This window comes from Melospiza georgiana, chromosome 14, assembly GCF_028018845.1.
Source record: "Melospiza georgiana isolate bMelGeo1 chromosome 14, bMelGeo1.pri, whole genome shotgun sequence".
Classification (NCBI taxonomy): domain Eukaryota; kingdom Metazoa; phylum Chordata; class Aves; order Passeriformes; family Passerellidae; genus Melospiza; species Melospiza georgiana.
In genome coordinates, this window is record NC_080443.1 from 14,893,345 (window position 1) to 14,908,191 (window position 14,847).

At 39.1% G+C, this 14,847-nt stretch overlaps 1 protein-coding gene across 3 annotated transcripts in view; it reads right to left on the reverse strand.

Moving 5' to 3' along the window:
* The window catches only part of RSPRY1 (ring finger and SPRY domain containing 1), a 36,438-nt gene that overhangs the window by 3,488 nt on the left and 18,103 nt on the right, over positions 1-14,847 (reverse strand). For all 3 annotated transcript variants that reach the window (XM_058034382.1, XM_058034380.1, XM_058034381.1), the window contains 10 exons: positions 13,320-13,446; positions 11,890-11,948; positions 11,483-11,549; positions 10,735-10,866; positions 9,322-9,437; positions 8,312-8,455; positions 4,643-4,754; positions 3,508-3,610; positions 2,245-2,397; positions 87-191 (listed from right to left, as the gene is read on the reverse strand). In XM_058034382.1, coding sequence (XP_057890365.1) covers positions 87-191; positions 2,245-2,397; positions 3,508-3,610; positions 4,643-4,754; positions 8,312-8,455; positions 9,322-9,437; positions 10,735-10,866; positions 11,483-11,549; positions 11,890-11,948; positions 13,320-13,446 — 1,118 coding nt within the window. The remainder of the gene's footprint in view (positions 1-86; positions 192-2,244; positions 2,398-3,507; positions 3,611-4,642; positions 4,755-8,311; positions 8,456-9,321; positions 9,438-10,734; positions 10,867-11,482; positions 11,550-11,889; positions 11,949-13,319; positions 13,447-14,847) is intronic.

Sequence of the window (14,847 nt, forward strand, 5' to 3'; positions counted from 1 at the left end):
AGCAGGGACTGCATATGGCCTCATCCAAGCTGAGCATCACACACACATTTCATATTTCTTTGGATTTGGGTTTTTTAAGCTTTTACCTGTGTCCACACGGCCTGAGTTCTGTGTCTGCTATCTCATCACAGCACAGTGTGCAGCAGTTCTCTCTGATACTCACTTGCTTCAGCAAAGCCAGGCGCCTGTGTCTGAGGGGAGAGAGAGACAGACCCCCCAAACATTAATTTGGCTCAAAGCAATTGATTCAAAACTATTCTGAGAATTGCATCAAGGCCAACATAACACTTGTAGCAGTGCTGCATCACACTGCTGATAAACATCAATCACAGTTGCCCACAAAAAAAGGCTTAACACACTCACAGACCTGCAAAACAATCTGATTCCCTATTGCTGGTCTGTCAGAAAGGGACAAAGAGGGGATTAAATAACAATTCTCCTAGTTCCCACAGCTGAACCACTTACAGAAATTCTTTTGTACCTGGCAACTTTCAGGAGTTAAGAAAAAAACCCAAACAAATAAACCTCACAAACCCATGTATCAACAACATACAGAAACCCTATAATGCTCTAACAGAGTTTAAAAGAATAAAACCAGAAAATTAAATCAACATCCCAGTATGGCAACGGCCACAAGGGAGAGAAAATAGGTAAAAATCCCTCATCTGATGAAATAAGACATTTCCCAGCTGGAACACACACACAACACCCATCACAACTACTTAATGGCAGGGTGATGTGTTTTTTCCCCAACACCAGATGCACTAAATTCAGCACAACTCTGCATGAGTTTATGTTAAATCCTGTGATGGATAATTAGGGTCCGCCCCGCCTTTGCCTTATCTCCTATCACTTTTAAGATAATCAAAGCTATATTTTAATTTAGAATTGGCTTATCATTTCCAAGCAGTTCAGGCTGTAGGGCAGGGATGATCTTTGTTTACAAAGAACAAGTGTCCAGCCCTGAATGGAGCCTTTCAGTGCTACTGCATAATACAGGGTCTGTAGCACAGGAGGCCAAGTTTCACCAGTCAGGCATCAACAGGAAACCAGTTACCCCCAGTTTGTCTCTCATCTTTTGGCACAATCATTAACAGCTCTCACAGCTATTGCCTGAACATCAATCCCACCTGAGCATCAGCCAGAAGCTACAAACCTCTCATTCAGTGTGGGACACTACCAAGACAGAAGAGCACAAATTTGTACCTAATAGATCATCTCAAAGACTACATCAGACTCTCACTTAAAGCACCTGCAGTCACAAGCAGAAATAATTTACTCTGGCTATAGGTAAGCACAAAATGATTTTGCAAGTTGCATTTGATTTTCTCTGCATCAATACAATATTCCAAGCCTCAAAGTTTGCAAATGTGCGACTCCAACGCAGAAGTAGGGGGGCTTGTCTTCTTTTCTTTTTAAATATATTTAAGTACCTCAAATACACTTGATCAAAACTAGATAATTCAAAACCAGTCTCTGAATGTTATTACAGCCAGAGGTACCCCCTCCAACAACATCGCCCTCACTAAATAAGTTGCAATTTAAGATTATTTCAGTCACATACTGAAATCCAGGGTATACCACATAGATTACAATGTACAGTGTTACTGCTTATGTTCCAGTAAGTTATTTTATTACTAATAACTTGATTCACATGAGCTATTAGTTTTCAATCCTGCCAGAAGTTTGATAAAAGCTAAAGAAGAATGTATCTAGACCTGTTTTTATCTGGGTTGAATTTTATTTAGGTGGGAAAACACTTCTAAATTTGAATAACCTTTGTCAGCACTGTCATTCAAAAGTGGGGAAATTTTCATCAGGATCAGAAAAGGACAATTTCAAGACTTACAATCATTCAGCACCTCCATGCTGCTAACACCACTAATTAGGTCAATTTTAAATAGGACATCTTTTTTTAATTAACAGCATACCTCCTCAATCAGCCTAATAATCCTTAGATGGCAGAAGGTACTTCTACTAAAACAGCTTACTGTGTGGCACTAATTCATTTTAATTAGCTTAATATTACAAAATATATTTTAATTTAATAAATTTTGGTTGCATATCTCCTGCCCTACTGATGAAATTGCACTGGAGCCTATTGTCTCATCCTTTTAGAAGAGGTACCCATGGAAGTACGACCCCATAAGAAATAAATTTTGCTGAGTACAAGGCAAGACTTGGCAACTCAGACATGAAACATTTTATTTCTCTGCATGCAAACACACAAAGTAGGAGGATTACCTGGGTAAAATGATTTTCTCTTCTGCTGTGAGAAAGGCATGATCATTGAAGGTACTAAACTTCATTGGTGGTGGGTACTTGAAGGGTTTTGCCCCAAAGTTGAACTCACATTGTTGATAGGACATGAAACTTGCTGCAGCAAAAAATCCTGATCTGCAACATCATGAACAGGCATTTTAGAATGACTTAAATAATAGCAGAGCTTTCAGACATGTTACTATTACCATTTGAAAATATACCCTGAGACAGAGACAAGTTTAATACCAGTGTTTTGCAGCTAACTGGGAGAGCATCAAGCTGCAGCTGCACATACTTACCTTGTTTAGTTCTCAACTCCTGAATTTACTATTGGGATTTATCTGAATTTCTCAGTGATTCAAATAAAGGCTGCCTCCTGTGCAACTAAGATTAGTCACATTTAAAATCACAACTACCACCTCTCAAATTTACTCAAAGGGCATGAGTTCAGTAATACCCCAAGTTCTAACAAGTACTCAAGTTTATCAATTCTATACTCAAAGAACAGAGCACTAAAAGCTCAATAAAGAAGATACTCAGCAACTCTTTAAAGTGAACTACTCTTTGCCTGCATCTTGAACTTTATTCTGAGGAGAAAACATGGATAAAATTATTAGCCTGGTAGGAATAACTGATAAAGTACTCTAATGTTTAATTAAGCTGCATGTAAAGCTGCTTTCTAAAGTATTACACCAGCTTATCTTTTCTGAAGTAAAAGGCTGAACTTCCCTAGGAGAGTTAGAGGAGTTCACCATATGTTAATTTTAACAACAGTTGGCAAAATAACCCCAACACCTGCCTGCAATGCTACCAAGAGACATCCTCTGATGAATGTTCCATGTGCTGCTCCAGGAGCTGGCCCCAGTGAATGGCAGTCAGTTAACAAGCCCTCTCCAACATTTACCAGAAAGGCTTTGTTTTTCAGAAGATAAGTTCCTCAGGCACCAGAAAATCGTTCATCTTTGCTGCAGCCTCATTCTATTTCAATGCTATGCTAATTAGACAGCATAAACCACTGAGCTGAACATACCTTTGGAAAGTCCAAAGTATTTATTTTGGACCCTGAAATCCACCTGTAAAATTATATCCCTCTTACTGATTTCTAAGCAACTTTCAACAGGGAAACTTGCTTAATGATGGCTTCAGGTAAGTAAATATGAATTTACATCTCAAATTAAAAACTCTTCATATAATTAACACAATTATCCACAGAGGTCATGTCCTTCCAAATGAGCAGATACTTACACAGCAGATGAAAATACTTGCTTCTCAGCAGGAAGCTGGTTTCCATTTAAATAGAAGATCATTTGCTTTTCTTGCAAGTCTAGTAGAAATCCTATTGTGTCTCCTTACATGCAAAACAAAAATAATTTAAAGATTTAATTTCTGTTAAATGCCAACAGCCGGAACAGTTATTGTTTCAAGTATCACATATGTCACTGTGAGTTGTCTTACTTAAAAGGAACTGTTTGCAAAAGCACAAAAGAAGAAACATTGATACAGACAGTAACTAAAAAAACCCCAACCCAAACCAAAAAACCCAGAAGAAAATAGTAAAAAAATTAAGTATTTTAGTCTGCCAGAGCATTAATACTACATAATTGTAGAAGTATTGCAGAGTATTTGCCAAAGCCAGAAGAAAGCTGCACTCTGTCACTCCTTGGCTATTTTACACCTGTTGAAAATAGACTTTAGCAAGTGGGTGTTCTGAGAAGAAATTTCCAATATGCTTGTGCTATTTATTTTTAAGAGGTGTTTTAATTTAGCCATCCTTGGGAGAAATTTTTAATAGAAGAGAAGGCGGCACAGTTCACACAAGCTTGGCATGCACAGAATCCTACCAAGATTTCAAAGCTGAGATCAAGAACAGAACTTTGCTGTCCAAGTAGTTATCCAAGAATTTAAAGTAAGCAAGACAGTGCAACTCCTCCTTAAAAAAGAAAAAAACAAAAAGTCTAATTCAGAGATCAAGGTTTTTTCCCCTTCTCTAAAACAACTCTTTTAACCCAGAAAGGAAGATTTCAACCTTGTTTTGTACAACTACAAACAAGTGAATTTGTTTGTACACCTTGTTTGTACTTGTACAGCTACAAAAAAGTCGAATGATTAAATGTCCAATGTTAATTTGTGCTGTGATTTTCACTCTGCATTTGAAAAGAAAAAGTGTTTAACCAACAAGACTCTACACAGACTGGGGAACAAGACTGTAGTGCCCACTGTGCCCATTTAAATCACAAAGACACAGTAATTATTAAGCCTGTGTGATCGTCAGAATGAGGCAGTAACTGCTTTGTTCACACCAATGAACAGACACCTGCAAGGGGAAAGAAACCTGTGCAGAAATGCAGTTAGGATAAAGAGCAGCAGACAGAGTGAGTACCTTCTTTCCAGCAGGGATGGGAGTGTGGTTTACTTCTGGCGTTGTACCAGATCAGCTGCCGGCAGCCATCGTACGCGCAGGAGTATTCATCGTCCCCGATGCCGTAACCTTCCTTCAGAGACAGAGCACAACACCTCAGCCTGCAGCCATTCCCCACACTCAGGGGCTAAAGCCTCTTTTCATTCACCTAAAACTGTTGGAAGCCTGGAAACTGAGAATTTTGGACTTTCTGCGCCGATAGGAGCTGACCCTGCATTTGACCTGAGGCCGTGGAGAAGGCTTCCAAAATTGAATGATAAAACTGGAATTGTGGGTGTGGAGTTTGAGTAGAAGTGTGTAACATTACATGGTGGAAAATTTGGAGTTTAAGGTTTTAAAACATAGTAATATATATAAAGCAAGATGGAAATTTTAGGACTGAGACTGATCCTTCTCCATGGGTTTGGGTGGTGTTGTGTAATTAGATGAAAAAGTCGACATTGTGGGGTGCAGGTGGTTGGTTATTGGTTAGAAGCCTGTTTTCAATCACCTAAACTGTTGGAACTCTGGAAACTGAGAATTTTGGACTTTCTGCACTGACAGGAGCTGACCCTGCACGACCTGAGGCCGTGGAGAAGGCTTTCAAAATTGAATGATAAAACTGGGATGGTGAGTGTGGAGTTTGAATAAAAGTGTGTAATATAACTTGGAGTTTATGGTTTTAAAATATAGTAATATATATAAAGCAAGATGGAATTTTTAGGGTGGAGGCTGATCCTTCTTCACCTTCTCCATGGGTTTGAGTGGTGCTGTGTAATTAGATGAAAAAGTCATTGTGGGGCACGGGTGGTTGGTTATTGGGTTAAAAGTAAAAATAATTTAGGTGTTATTTCTTAATTAGACAGTTTGTCCTTAAAAGGCCTTGTAGGGAAAAAGAAAGGCTCCATTTTGTAGTTTGTTAGTGAAGTGCTGTAGAACTCATGCTCTGAGAGTGTAACATAGATAAGAACTAATGAACATCTGAGCCCAAACCAGAAAGACTGTCTTGTGCATCTAACCCCAAACTTGGAAGAAAAAATAAGCAAAGAATTGTCACTAAACCACTCTTTCAGGAGCAGGAATGGTTTCTTTCTCTCTCCCCCATGAAGGTAATGTTTTTTTCAAACTAGTTTTAGTTTCATTTTCAAATCAAAAGGGAATTTATTGGGGTGAGGAGGAAAGGAGAGGGGGATAATGTTTCCAAAGTGCCTTCCAGTCTCTGTGACCTCAAATCACTCCTGTCTGTTAAAGTATTTAAATGCCACAAGGCTAGTACCCAAGTAGGTTAAATTTTTGCATCTTTAGAAGTCACCACAGAGTAACAGCCACTCTCTTATCTTGAAGTCTCAGTACCAAGCTTGTAATGTCCTCTCCTCAAGATATCCATGTGCCACCAGAACCCACAGTACACAAAGGGAACAAACACAGCCCCTTCAACTAATTTGTTGCATATTGTGTCCCTTTCACTGCCAGCCTCCCTCAAATTGTGAAAACATAATCAAGTGATAGTCCTAAGGTCCAAGGCAAACACAGAACTAAAGAGTTTCAGAGTGGGAGAAAAATCTGTCACACAGCAGAGCCCAGCCATGAAACCCAAAGCATTATGGAAGGTAAGTAACTTCCTCATGCTCAGCATGGTTTGTCTGGAGTGCAAATACCAGACAGCATCTGATTACACAAGCCTCTCATGTCCCAAATTAAAGCTAAGCCCAGCTAATGGGTGTTTAATGTCATATTTAGGACTAGTCTTTTTGTTACAGATGCTGTAAATAAAGAGCATATGGCTTCTGAGGCCTGTGTTTGTGACATATCCAGAGGATAATATCCTTGTATTTCAGGCACACACCTGATGAACTTAAAGAACAGCAGCATTTGGCCACCAGCAAAACAGCTGCAGCAAGAGAAAAATCATCCTGCTCAGAGAGGTGACATCTCCTATTTTCATATCTTGTACAAGACACACAGAAAAATGCACATACACCAAGCTCCTTAACAGTAAGTGGGAAAAAAAAATCTTTTAAGCCTCTTAGCAGTCTAAAGGCAGACACATGGCCTTTTATTTCACACAGTTTCTGTTACACTCAGTGTCTGCAAGGACTGCTCAACACAGGTCTGCATGATACTTTTGTTCAGTTGGTTGTTTTTGATTTTGTGTATGGTTTCTAATTTTTTTTTTTACTTAAATCACACTTCAATTTCATGCTAAAAATGTGGAACTGGACTTTGGATGTGACACAGAGATATGTGCATGTTATACATCAGCAGAAGACAATGCTATTTCCATGAATAATTAGAAGAAATGGAGCAAGACCTCTGAACTCACAGAAATACCTAAGTTAAATGGTGACAGAAGTTTCTCTTGCATTCCCATTGGGTTTCTTGCCACTGGTGTTTGTTTCATCTCCTCAATGTATTTATCTCATACCCCCACAATCAATATTTGCTCACATGTATGTATTTGGCCTATCTTCATATTAACTTCTGTATTTGACTTAGCTGTAGAATGACTTTTTCTTTAATAATCAGAAATGAGCAGGTTTAACTGGTTATCTCTATATTAAATATATAATTCTTCTACAATAAGTTCCAAGTAGGAGCAGAAAGCCATGAAATTACCACAATAAAAGGCTTCAGGTGAATTCCTCCCTCAAGCTTAGCCAGTAGAAGTGTCAACCTCAGCACTGTTTCCATTCTCAGCACTAGGCTAGGCCTGACATATCTTTTGTCCTAAAATTCTGGCTTATACTTCAATGAACTTTAATGGCCATTTGGAAGGCTGATAACATGAAAAATTAACTCTAAGATGAGGTAGAAAAGGTTTTTGGGTAGTAATAATTACTCTTTCTTATTATGGAAATACTGAAACAAGTTATACCATAGCATAAGAAGCATACAAAGTTTCTAACAGCCATTACAAGTAAATAGTAGGAAAAAGAATACTTAGAACTGAGAATAAGAATTTTCTATCTGGATGAGAAGGACAGTAAAGCAAGCTATAAAATAAGACAGTAGACTTGTTCTGTACTCTCAGGAAAAGGCAAGAAGGTAAAGGGCTTAATCTTTTTTTCTAATCCTTATTTTTAATCAAAAAGAAGCTTTTGCATTCCAAGACTGTCCCATGTTGCTGCTACTAGCAAGTCCAATGATATACCATGTTATCCCAGAGTGAATTTGAGTTATTTCCCTTGTGAAAGTTAATTTAATAGGAAAATGTGTTAAAGAGGATGAGGAAATGGCTGCTTGGTGACCTGTGTAAAGGACAGCATATGAGAAACTGCTGTTCCTGGTGACTTATTGTTTCCTTCCAAAAACAGAGAGTAACTACTGTCATCCAAAGAATTTTCAAGAGATTATGCTACAAGAAATAAGAAATAAAGCTCCCTATAGTTTCCAGACAACAGCCAGCAGATAACAAGCTGTCTCTGCTGCAGCTCTGCATGCCTTAGGTGAACAGTGTCAGTCTGCAGCAATAACTGACATCTCTTGTACCACTAAATTCAGCAAAACCAGCTCTTCACAGACAGAAAAATTGAAAGAAACAAACAAGTGCTCAGTTACAACCACAGAATAACCAGAGCTATTCTCACAGATGCTGTAAGAAGGAAAATACTGATGTGACACCACCAGCTCAATGATATTACAGGTACTCACATGGTTGAGAAATTTGCTGTCTTTGGTTGCCCATCCTATCTGCATCACTCCTGAAGTAATGACAGTGACTTCATAGTACCAGACCCCAGAGTCAACACAGAACGTGCACCTCACGCTTTCGAAGGACGAGGCGTCGCACCGTGCCTACCAGAACCAAACAGAAACCCAAAATCATCACCCAAAGCCAGGGTCTATAAAACCACCACCCAGAGCCAGGGTCTCCAAAAATCACCACCCAAAGCCAGGGGCTCCAAAAAATCACCACCCAAAGCCAGGGGCTCCAAAAAATCACCACCCAAACAAACACCTTCCTGCCCCGGTTCAAGTTTCTTGAGTATAAGAAAATACCAACGTAATTTTAGAGGCATTTCAGACAAAGTGACCTCTCTTTGACCTAGTGAGTAGGCAAGACTGAAAATTGTTAAGTGGTTAAGCCACAGGCAAAAAAAAAAAAAAAAAAAAAAAAAAAAAAAAAGAGAAAAGTAGAAAGTTGACAGAAACAATGTAAAGATTTAAAGACTAAGACAGCCAAGACAGGAAAACCTAAATTGTTGGTTGTTAACTGATTCCTGGTAGAAAGGACAAGAAGGCCTTCAATGTTAATTCATGAAAATTCATTTCTAAGTAGTCAAACAAGTTTTTAGAAGGAGTTAGAAAGGAAGGAAAAAACCACACGTGGCTGAGACAAATATGTGACTGCTGTGAGCAAGATCAGACAGGACAAACAATAGAATGATATTTTGACTACAACTGCTCACAAAGTAAGCGAAAAGCCATCTGACTCTGAAGAACCCTCCTCACCTCCCTGGTTTTGGGACATTACTTTAATGTGAACATTTCTACAACTGAGATCAGTGTAGTGATGCTGTAACTCTTTGATGACAAAACAAGTTTTCTGTAAAAGCTGGCAGACAAGATGGATTCATTCTACAAAATCACAGGAGCAAGTACAAAGCAAAACCTTTTTCTTCAGCCTCTTTTTCAGGTTGAATACATGAAACAATTCCTACCTCTAATCCATGTGGTGAGATCTTCAGGTATTCACTGACATCATTGCTGTTCAGCATGGCCCTAATGTTGGTCAAGTCTACCTTCTCATATGTAAATTGCCTGCCTTCTTTTAGAACTGAAAAAAAAAAATAAATCCCAACCAGTGTTAGTTGCTGCTGCTGCAAAACATGATTTTAAACACTTCATACAATGATAATCTCTCTAGGATGCAGGTAGTTTTTGGCATAACTCAATGGAACACTGAGATTTTCCCTGCATGAAAACAGCTTTCAATAGTGTGTGTTAAATACCTTCCAAACATGAAAGCATGACCTATGCCTCTGACTAGAGCTCCCACAATCTAATTAGTACTTGCAGGAAACCCACAGGCAAATGGAAGGCATCCAAGTTCACACCAAGATGCCACTGCTTCAGGATTTACCACTGCATTTGTACAATCAGTGGGCAGAGTTCTTCTGACTCATTATAGTGGAAACAGATTTGGGGATAGGAAGGAGAGGAAAACAAGGATTTAAAGGTTTCTATCATCTCATTTTTAGGTGATGAACTTGAACTGAGCCAAAGCAGCTCTCTCTCTCTCTCTCCCAGCTTGCCCTTTCTTCACGGAAGAATCAGAACCATTTCTCTGGCCAGGTGTCAAATTGTTGACACATACTTGTAAATTAACATGTGAAAGATCTTATCTGAGGACCCTTCATAGAACTCAAACTTGCTACAACACTTACACAGACATTTACTAAACACAGCTGACACTGGCTTTCCATAAGCTGACTAAAGCCCCTAAAGCCCAACAGACCTTTTACCCAAATTTCTCTGAAAGGCATTAGAAAATACAAGGTCATTAGAGTTACTGCACCCTTGAAATCACAACTAAACAAGCAAATTCAGTGGGTTTGTAATAATCCAAAAGATTGATCTAGATCAGTGCTTTGCAGAACACTTTACTTTTGATCACAAAAATCAAAAAGTATATTTAATTTAAAAAGTCTTCAGTAATTCTTTCTGCCAGAGGGGAATGACCACAGGAGTGGCCATCACCAGGACATGTCAGCAACCCAGATGTTCCACAGAGACAGAGCTGCACTGTTGAGCCACTCAGCAAACTGGCTGAAGCGTGGGTTACAGGAAACTGGTGCAAAGAATTTTCATTGCAGCTCCAACTTGCAGAGTACAAACCACTTCCTTTCAAAAACATCTTCCTTGCCAACGTTTTCTTTCCATACCATTACACTGGATATATTTGCTCGTGTGGTTTTTTTTGGTTTTGTTTTCTTTTTCAAGGAGATATTACAAATGCAGCCAGGTTTGTAATGAGCACACTAAGTGCTCATAAAAAATGAACACAAAGGAGTCCTCCATCTCTTTGGAGGAGTGATTACTGTTTAATTCATCCATCCCTTTGTTATACCTACACAGATTGTCTAAACTCCACTGGGCACAGAATCCAACCTGGCGTTTTAAGTAGTCGGGGTTATCGGTCCATTTCTCCAGCAGCATCAGTTGGTCACTAATGCACGACTCAGAAACTGTCATTTTATTTTCACCTGCAATTTAAGAGGAAAAAGAGTAATTGCTATCAGCTAGGGCTAAGTTAAAAATAATAACACCCTACAAATGCAGTAGAACTCTCTACACACACCTAAACCTCAATAATACAAGCATGAAGTTGTTTCCCCAAGCAGAATTATCTTCATTCAGATTTACCACTTCTCAGCATGGACTGCATCATCAGGAGACTGATCACAGCTGTTCTCCCTCTCCCCAATATTGATTGATTTCCTTTCAAGTAACAAAGGTCTCATGTCATAAGTCATTATGTAGTAATTTCTCAGATGAGAAGGCCAGTTTCAGCAAATCTCTTAAGGGTTTGTCATTAAAACAAAAAATATCTTTTCCTGCCTACAAGCTCCCAATGCTGTTGTCCAGCTCTAATACAGATTTATGTCAGTGACAAAGGCCTCGTGTCACAAATCCTTCTACAGCAATTGCTAACAGGGAAAATAAGTTTCAGCAAGAATCTCAGGGGTTTTGAGGGGTAGAGGGATGTCACTAGAGCAATAAATACCAATGCAGGCTCTCATGCTCACAAGTGATCAGGCAAAGCAAGTGACAATAATGCAGAAGCCACGGTGCTAAGAGCAGTACCAGGCCAATACTCACTTGTTTGTGCAAACTTCTCCAGTGCTATTAGTGCAAAAAGCATCACTGTTGGGTGGGACTGGAAGTTCTAAACATGGGCAGTAAGAAAAAGTTTATATTAATAAAGACCCAGTACAGACAAGAAGAGCTGTAAGTCAAAGGTTCAAAGGAGCCTCCAAAATTCCTGTATTCCACCCTCCTGTGGAGATAGATCCAGAGAGATCAAGCTACTCAGAGCCTTGTACCATTGATTTCTCATTACCTCCAAGGATGGAGATCCCACAGGCTCTGGAATTTCAGCTTTTTGTAACATATACTGTCAATATTTAGCAGACATGACTTCAACTTTTCACAATAATAATAATAATAATAAAATTGCATTCTAATTGCTATGTATGGATACATATAGAAAGATCAAAGACACTTACCAAGCTGTGAAGTAAATATTCCAGTATGCCTGGGCTGAGCAAGCCTATGCTTGCAGGACCTGCAAGAACATCAGGAATGAAATCCCTCTCTGGGAAGTACCACAAACCCATCACCACAGAGCTTTTAAACACAAGGTAACAAATTACAGAACACCAAACAACTTCACAGCAAAGCAAAACTATAATATAAAACAATTATCATTGTTTCTAGTAAAGTACTTGTTGCACATTTAATAATTACACAGTTACTGGCACATTACAGTCTTGTTCACTTCACTGCTCTAAGTGGGTACAGAGTTCCAGCCAGAGATTTTGCAGTAAGACTCCAGCAGCCTCCACTCAGCATTTCCATGCTCTTTACTTTTGAAAAAAGACTGTCTCCCCTTTACTTCCAGAGTCAATGTTTAAAAACCAGCTCCATCTATCAGCAGCCCAAAAGAAGCAAAACTGAGCACCTGAAACAGCCAACTTGATAGTTAATTATACAGCTTGCAGCACCAGAACAAGCAGCCAATTTAAAATGGAAAAGCCCTGAAATAGTGTCCACTTAATCAAGAGAGAAACACCAGGGAATCAAACTCTGGCACCTACAAGCTCTTAAGAACTTGCAGTGGGTTCCAACACTTAATTAACAGATCTGTTGCCTGAGCTGACACAAAGAGATCTGTGTCCACTAAGATAGAAGCAGATAGAGTATATCTCATTTTGACTTTGTATAATACAGTACAAGTATTACAGTACAAAACCACTTCCAGACCTTGTTCTTTACTTTTTTTTTTTTTCCCACAGAAATACAGTAATTGGGTTTTAATAACCATTAGGTGACATTGGACAATCACTTTTTCCCCTCTATTTCCTGTCCACTTTCAAAAAAGGAATAAAAAAATCTAGATACAAAAGAGATCACCAGCAGGAAGGAAACTTAACCATCAGTTTCCAACTGTGTACTAGGTAGGAATGACAGAATAAAAATTCTATATGAAGTCACCTTAAAACAGAATCTCAGCAATTTTCTTTTAAGCAACACAGAAGAGAATCTTTTCACCTATCTACAATAGAATAAGACATGTCTACTGGAAAAAACATATTTCTTTTTTATTTCTATACAGCCTCCAAGACCACGAACTTGATATTCCTGCCTACAGTCTAGAGGATGTGTCCTCAGTAATTCAGAAGCAGAGTGGGTCTGCAGAAGAGACTGATTATCAGTGCTAAGGCAGTATAACCACCAGTGATCCCCAATCACTAACCACACAGCAGAAGGATTTGTCGATGGCTCATTCAGACATTGAATCAACCAGATTCTGTCACACCTGGTGACCCTGGGATGCAGAAATTGAGTTCTAAGCCAACACCTCTGACCTGTGCATGGTGAGTGCTGAAGCAGAAGGTCTTTACTTGCTAATTTCTTTACTTGCTAATTTCTTTACCTGCTAATTTCTCTGCCAAGCAGCCGAGCACCGCGGTCGTGTTCCGGTGCTTGGCAGGGTGACAAGAGTCCTGGCAAGCAGCAGCTCCACTCAAGTTTAGTATTTCTGTTAACTTCTGTAATGCATCCTGCAAAGGAAAAATCAGAAATCTCTTCAATGTTACTGACAGGTACAGCTTCCTCCTAATTCAATATTGTAAAAACAAGATTGTTTTTACACTTTACTGAAGTCAGCATCGTATTATAAACAACATGGGGGGGTTATCTTTTAAGACAAGATAATTAAGGACAGATGAGAACAAAAGTTCAACAGACCCAAGAGCTGTAACTTTAAAATTACCATCAGATTGTTGGTTGTTGTGATCAACAGCTCAGAACACTTCTGGATTTAAGTGAGCTCCCCATGGCAATAGGAACCAATTAGCACATTTGGCACCACTGCCATCTGATCTACTTCCAGTGTCCTAAAACTCACATCCTTTTCAAAAGAAAAGGACTGTTTCAGATTTTAGAATTCAGGACTAAAGAGACATGCCCCTTCCCCAAAAAGCCCACATTCCCATCATAAATTTAGGATGTTGCCAGCTTTACAGAATGTTAAACTGTGTTCTTGAGAGCCTAAGTGGTTTTCTGCAGTCACAAATTTAGGAAGTAACCAAAGAGGGTAATAAAGCTAAAATCCCATGCTTTGACTTGCTTTGTTCACACAGAATGGTATGAATAAAATTCCAGATAGGTCTAGAGCATACTCTGCATTTTTCAGGGTAGTTAGGGGTTAATCTAGAGCCAGAACAAGTCATCCCACAGGGAGAACCCCACCCTAAAAAGTTCCAAATCCTCCTCAACTTTCCAGCCTTCATGAAAGTTTCAGCTGATTCAGATTGAAACTGCATAATCTCAGGCAAGGATCTAATTAGAAGAGAAGAACTCCTCATATTGAAGTCATCAGCAGCCATTTGGAGGAAAAATGAGCACTGCTCAAGTTGAATAGATATGTTTTTTTGAACTGTGTTCTGAGCCACATTTGAATCAGTTGACTGTGCTGGAGTCTGAGGTCTGTACAGAGATCACACTGAAAAGTAGTTACATTCTTAAAAGGAAAGCCACAAAAACAGAACTGATGAACAGGACTGAGCTAAGTGGAAAGAACAGAGAAAGAATGACTGAGCAGACTTGGGATGGAAAGGACTCACTAAAATTAGACTCTTGACATACTGATACTGCTCTTAGCCATTATTAGAACTGTCAGAGAGATCAAGTATTTTGAGTTAAATAAAGACTTTATAGAATAAACAGTTTACTGCACTGCCCTTTTAACTTTATGGACTTTATAGCCTGCAAAACCAGAAAATAAAATACAGCATACTGCTGTTCTCCAGCTGTCATGGAAGTGAGGCATTGACCTAAAAATCCCCAAGACAAAAAACTTAAACTGTATAGAAAGAAAATTACCAGCAGCACACACTTAGAGGCTGCGTGTGGCCAGCAGACCCCACAGCTGCAGCTCCTTGTGCTGCAAAGAAGCTACA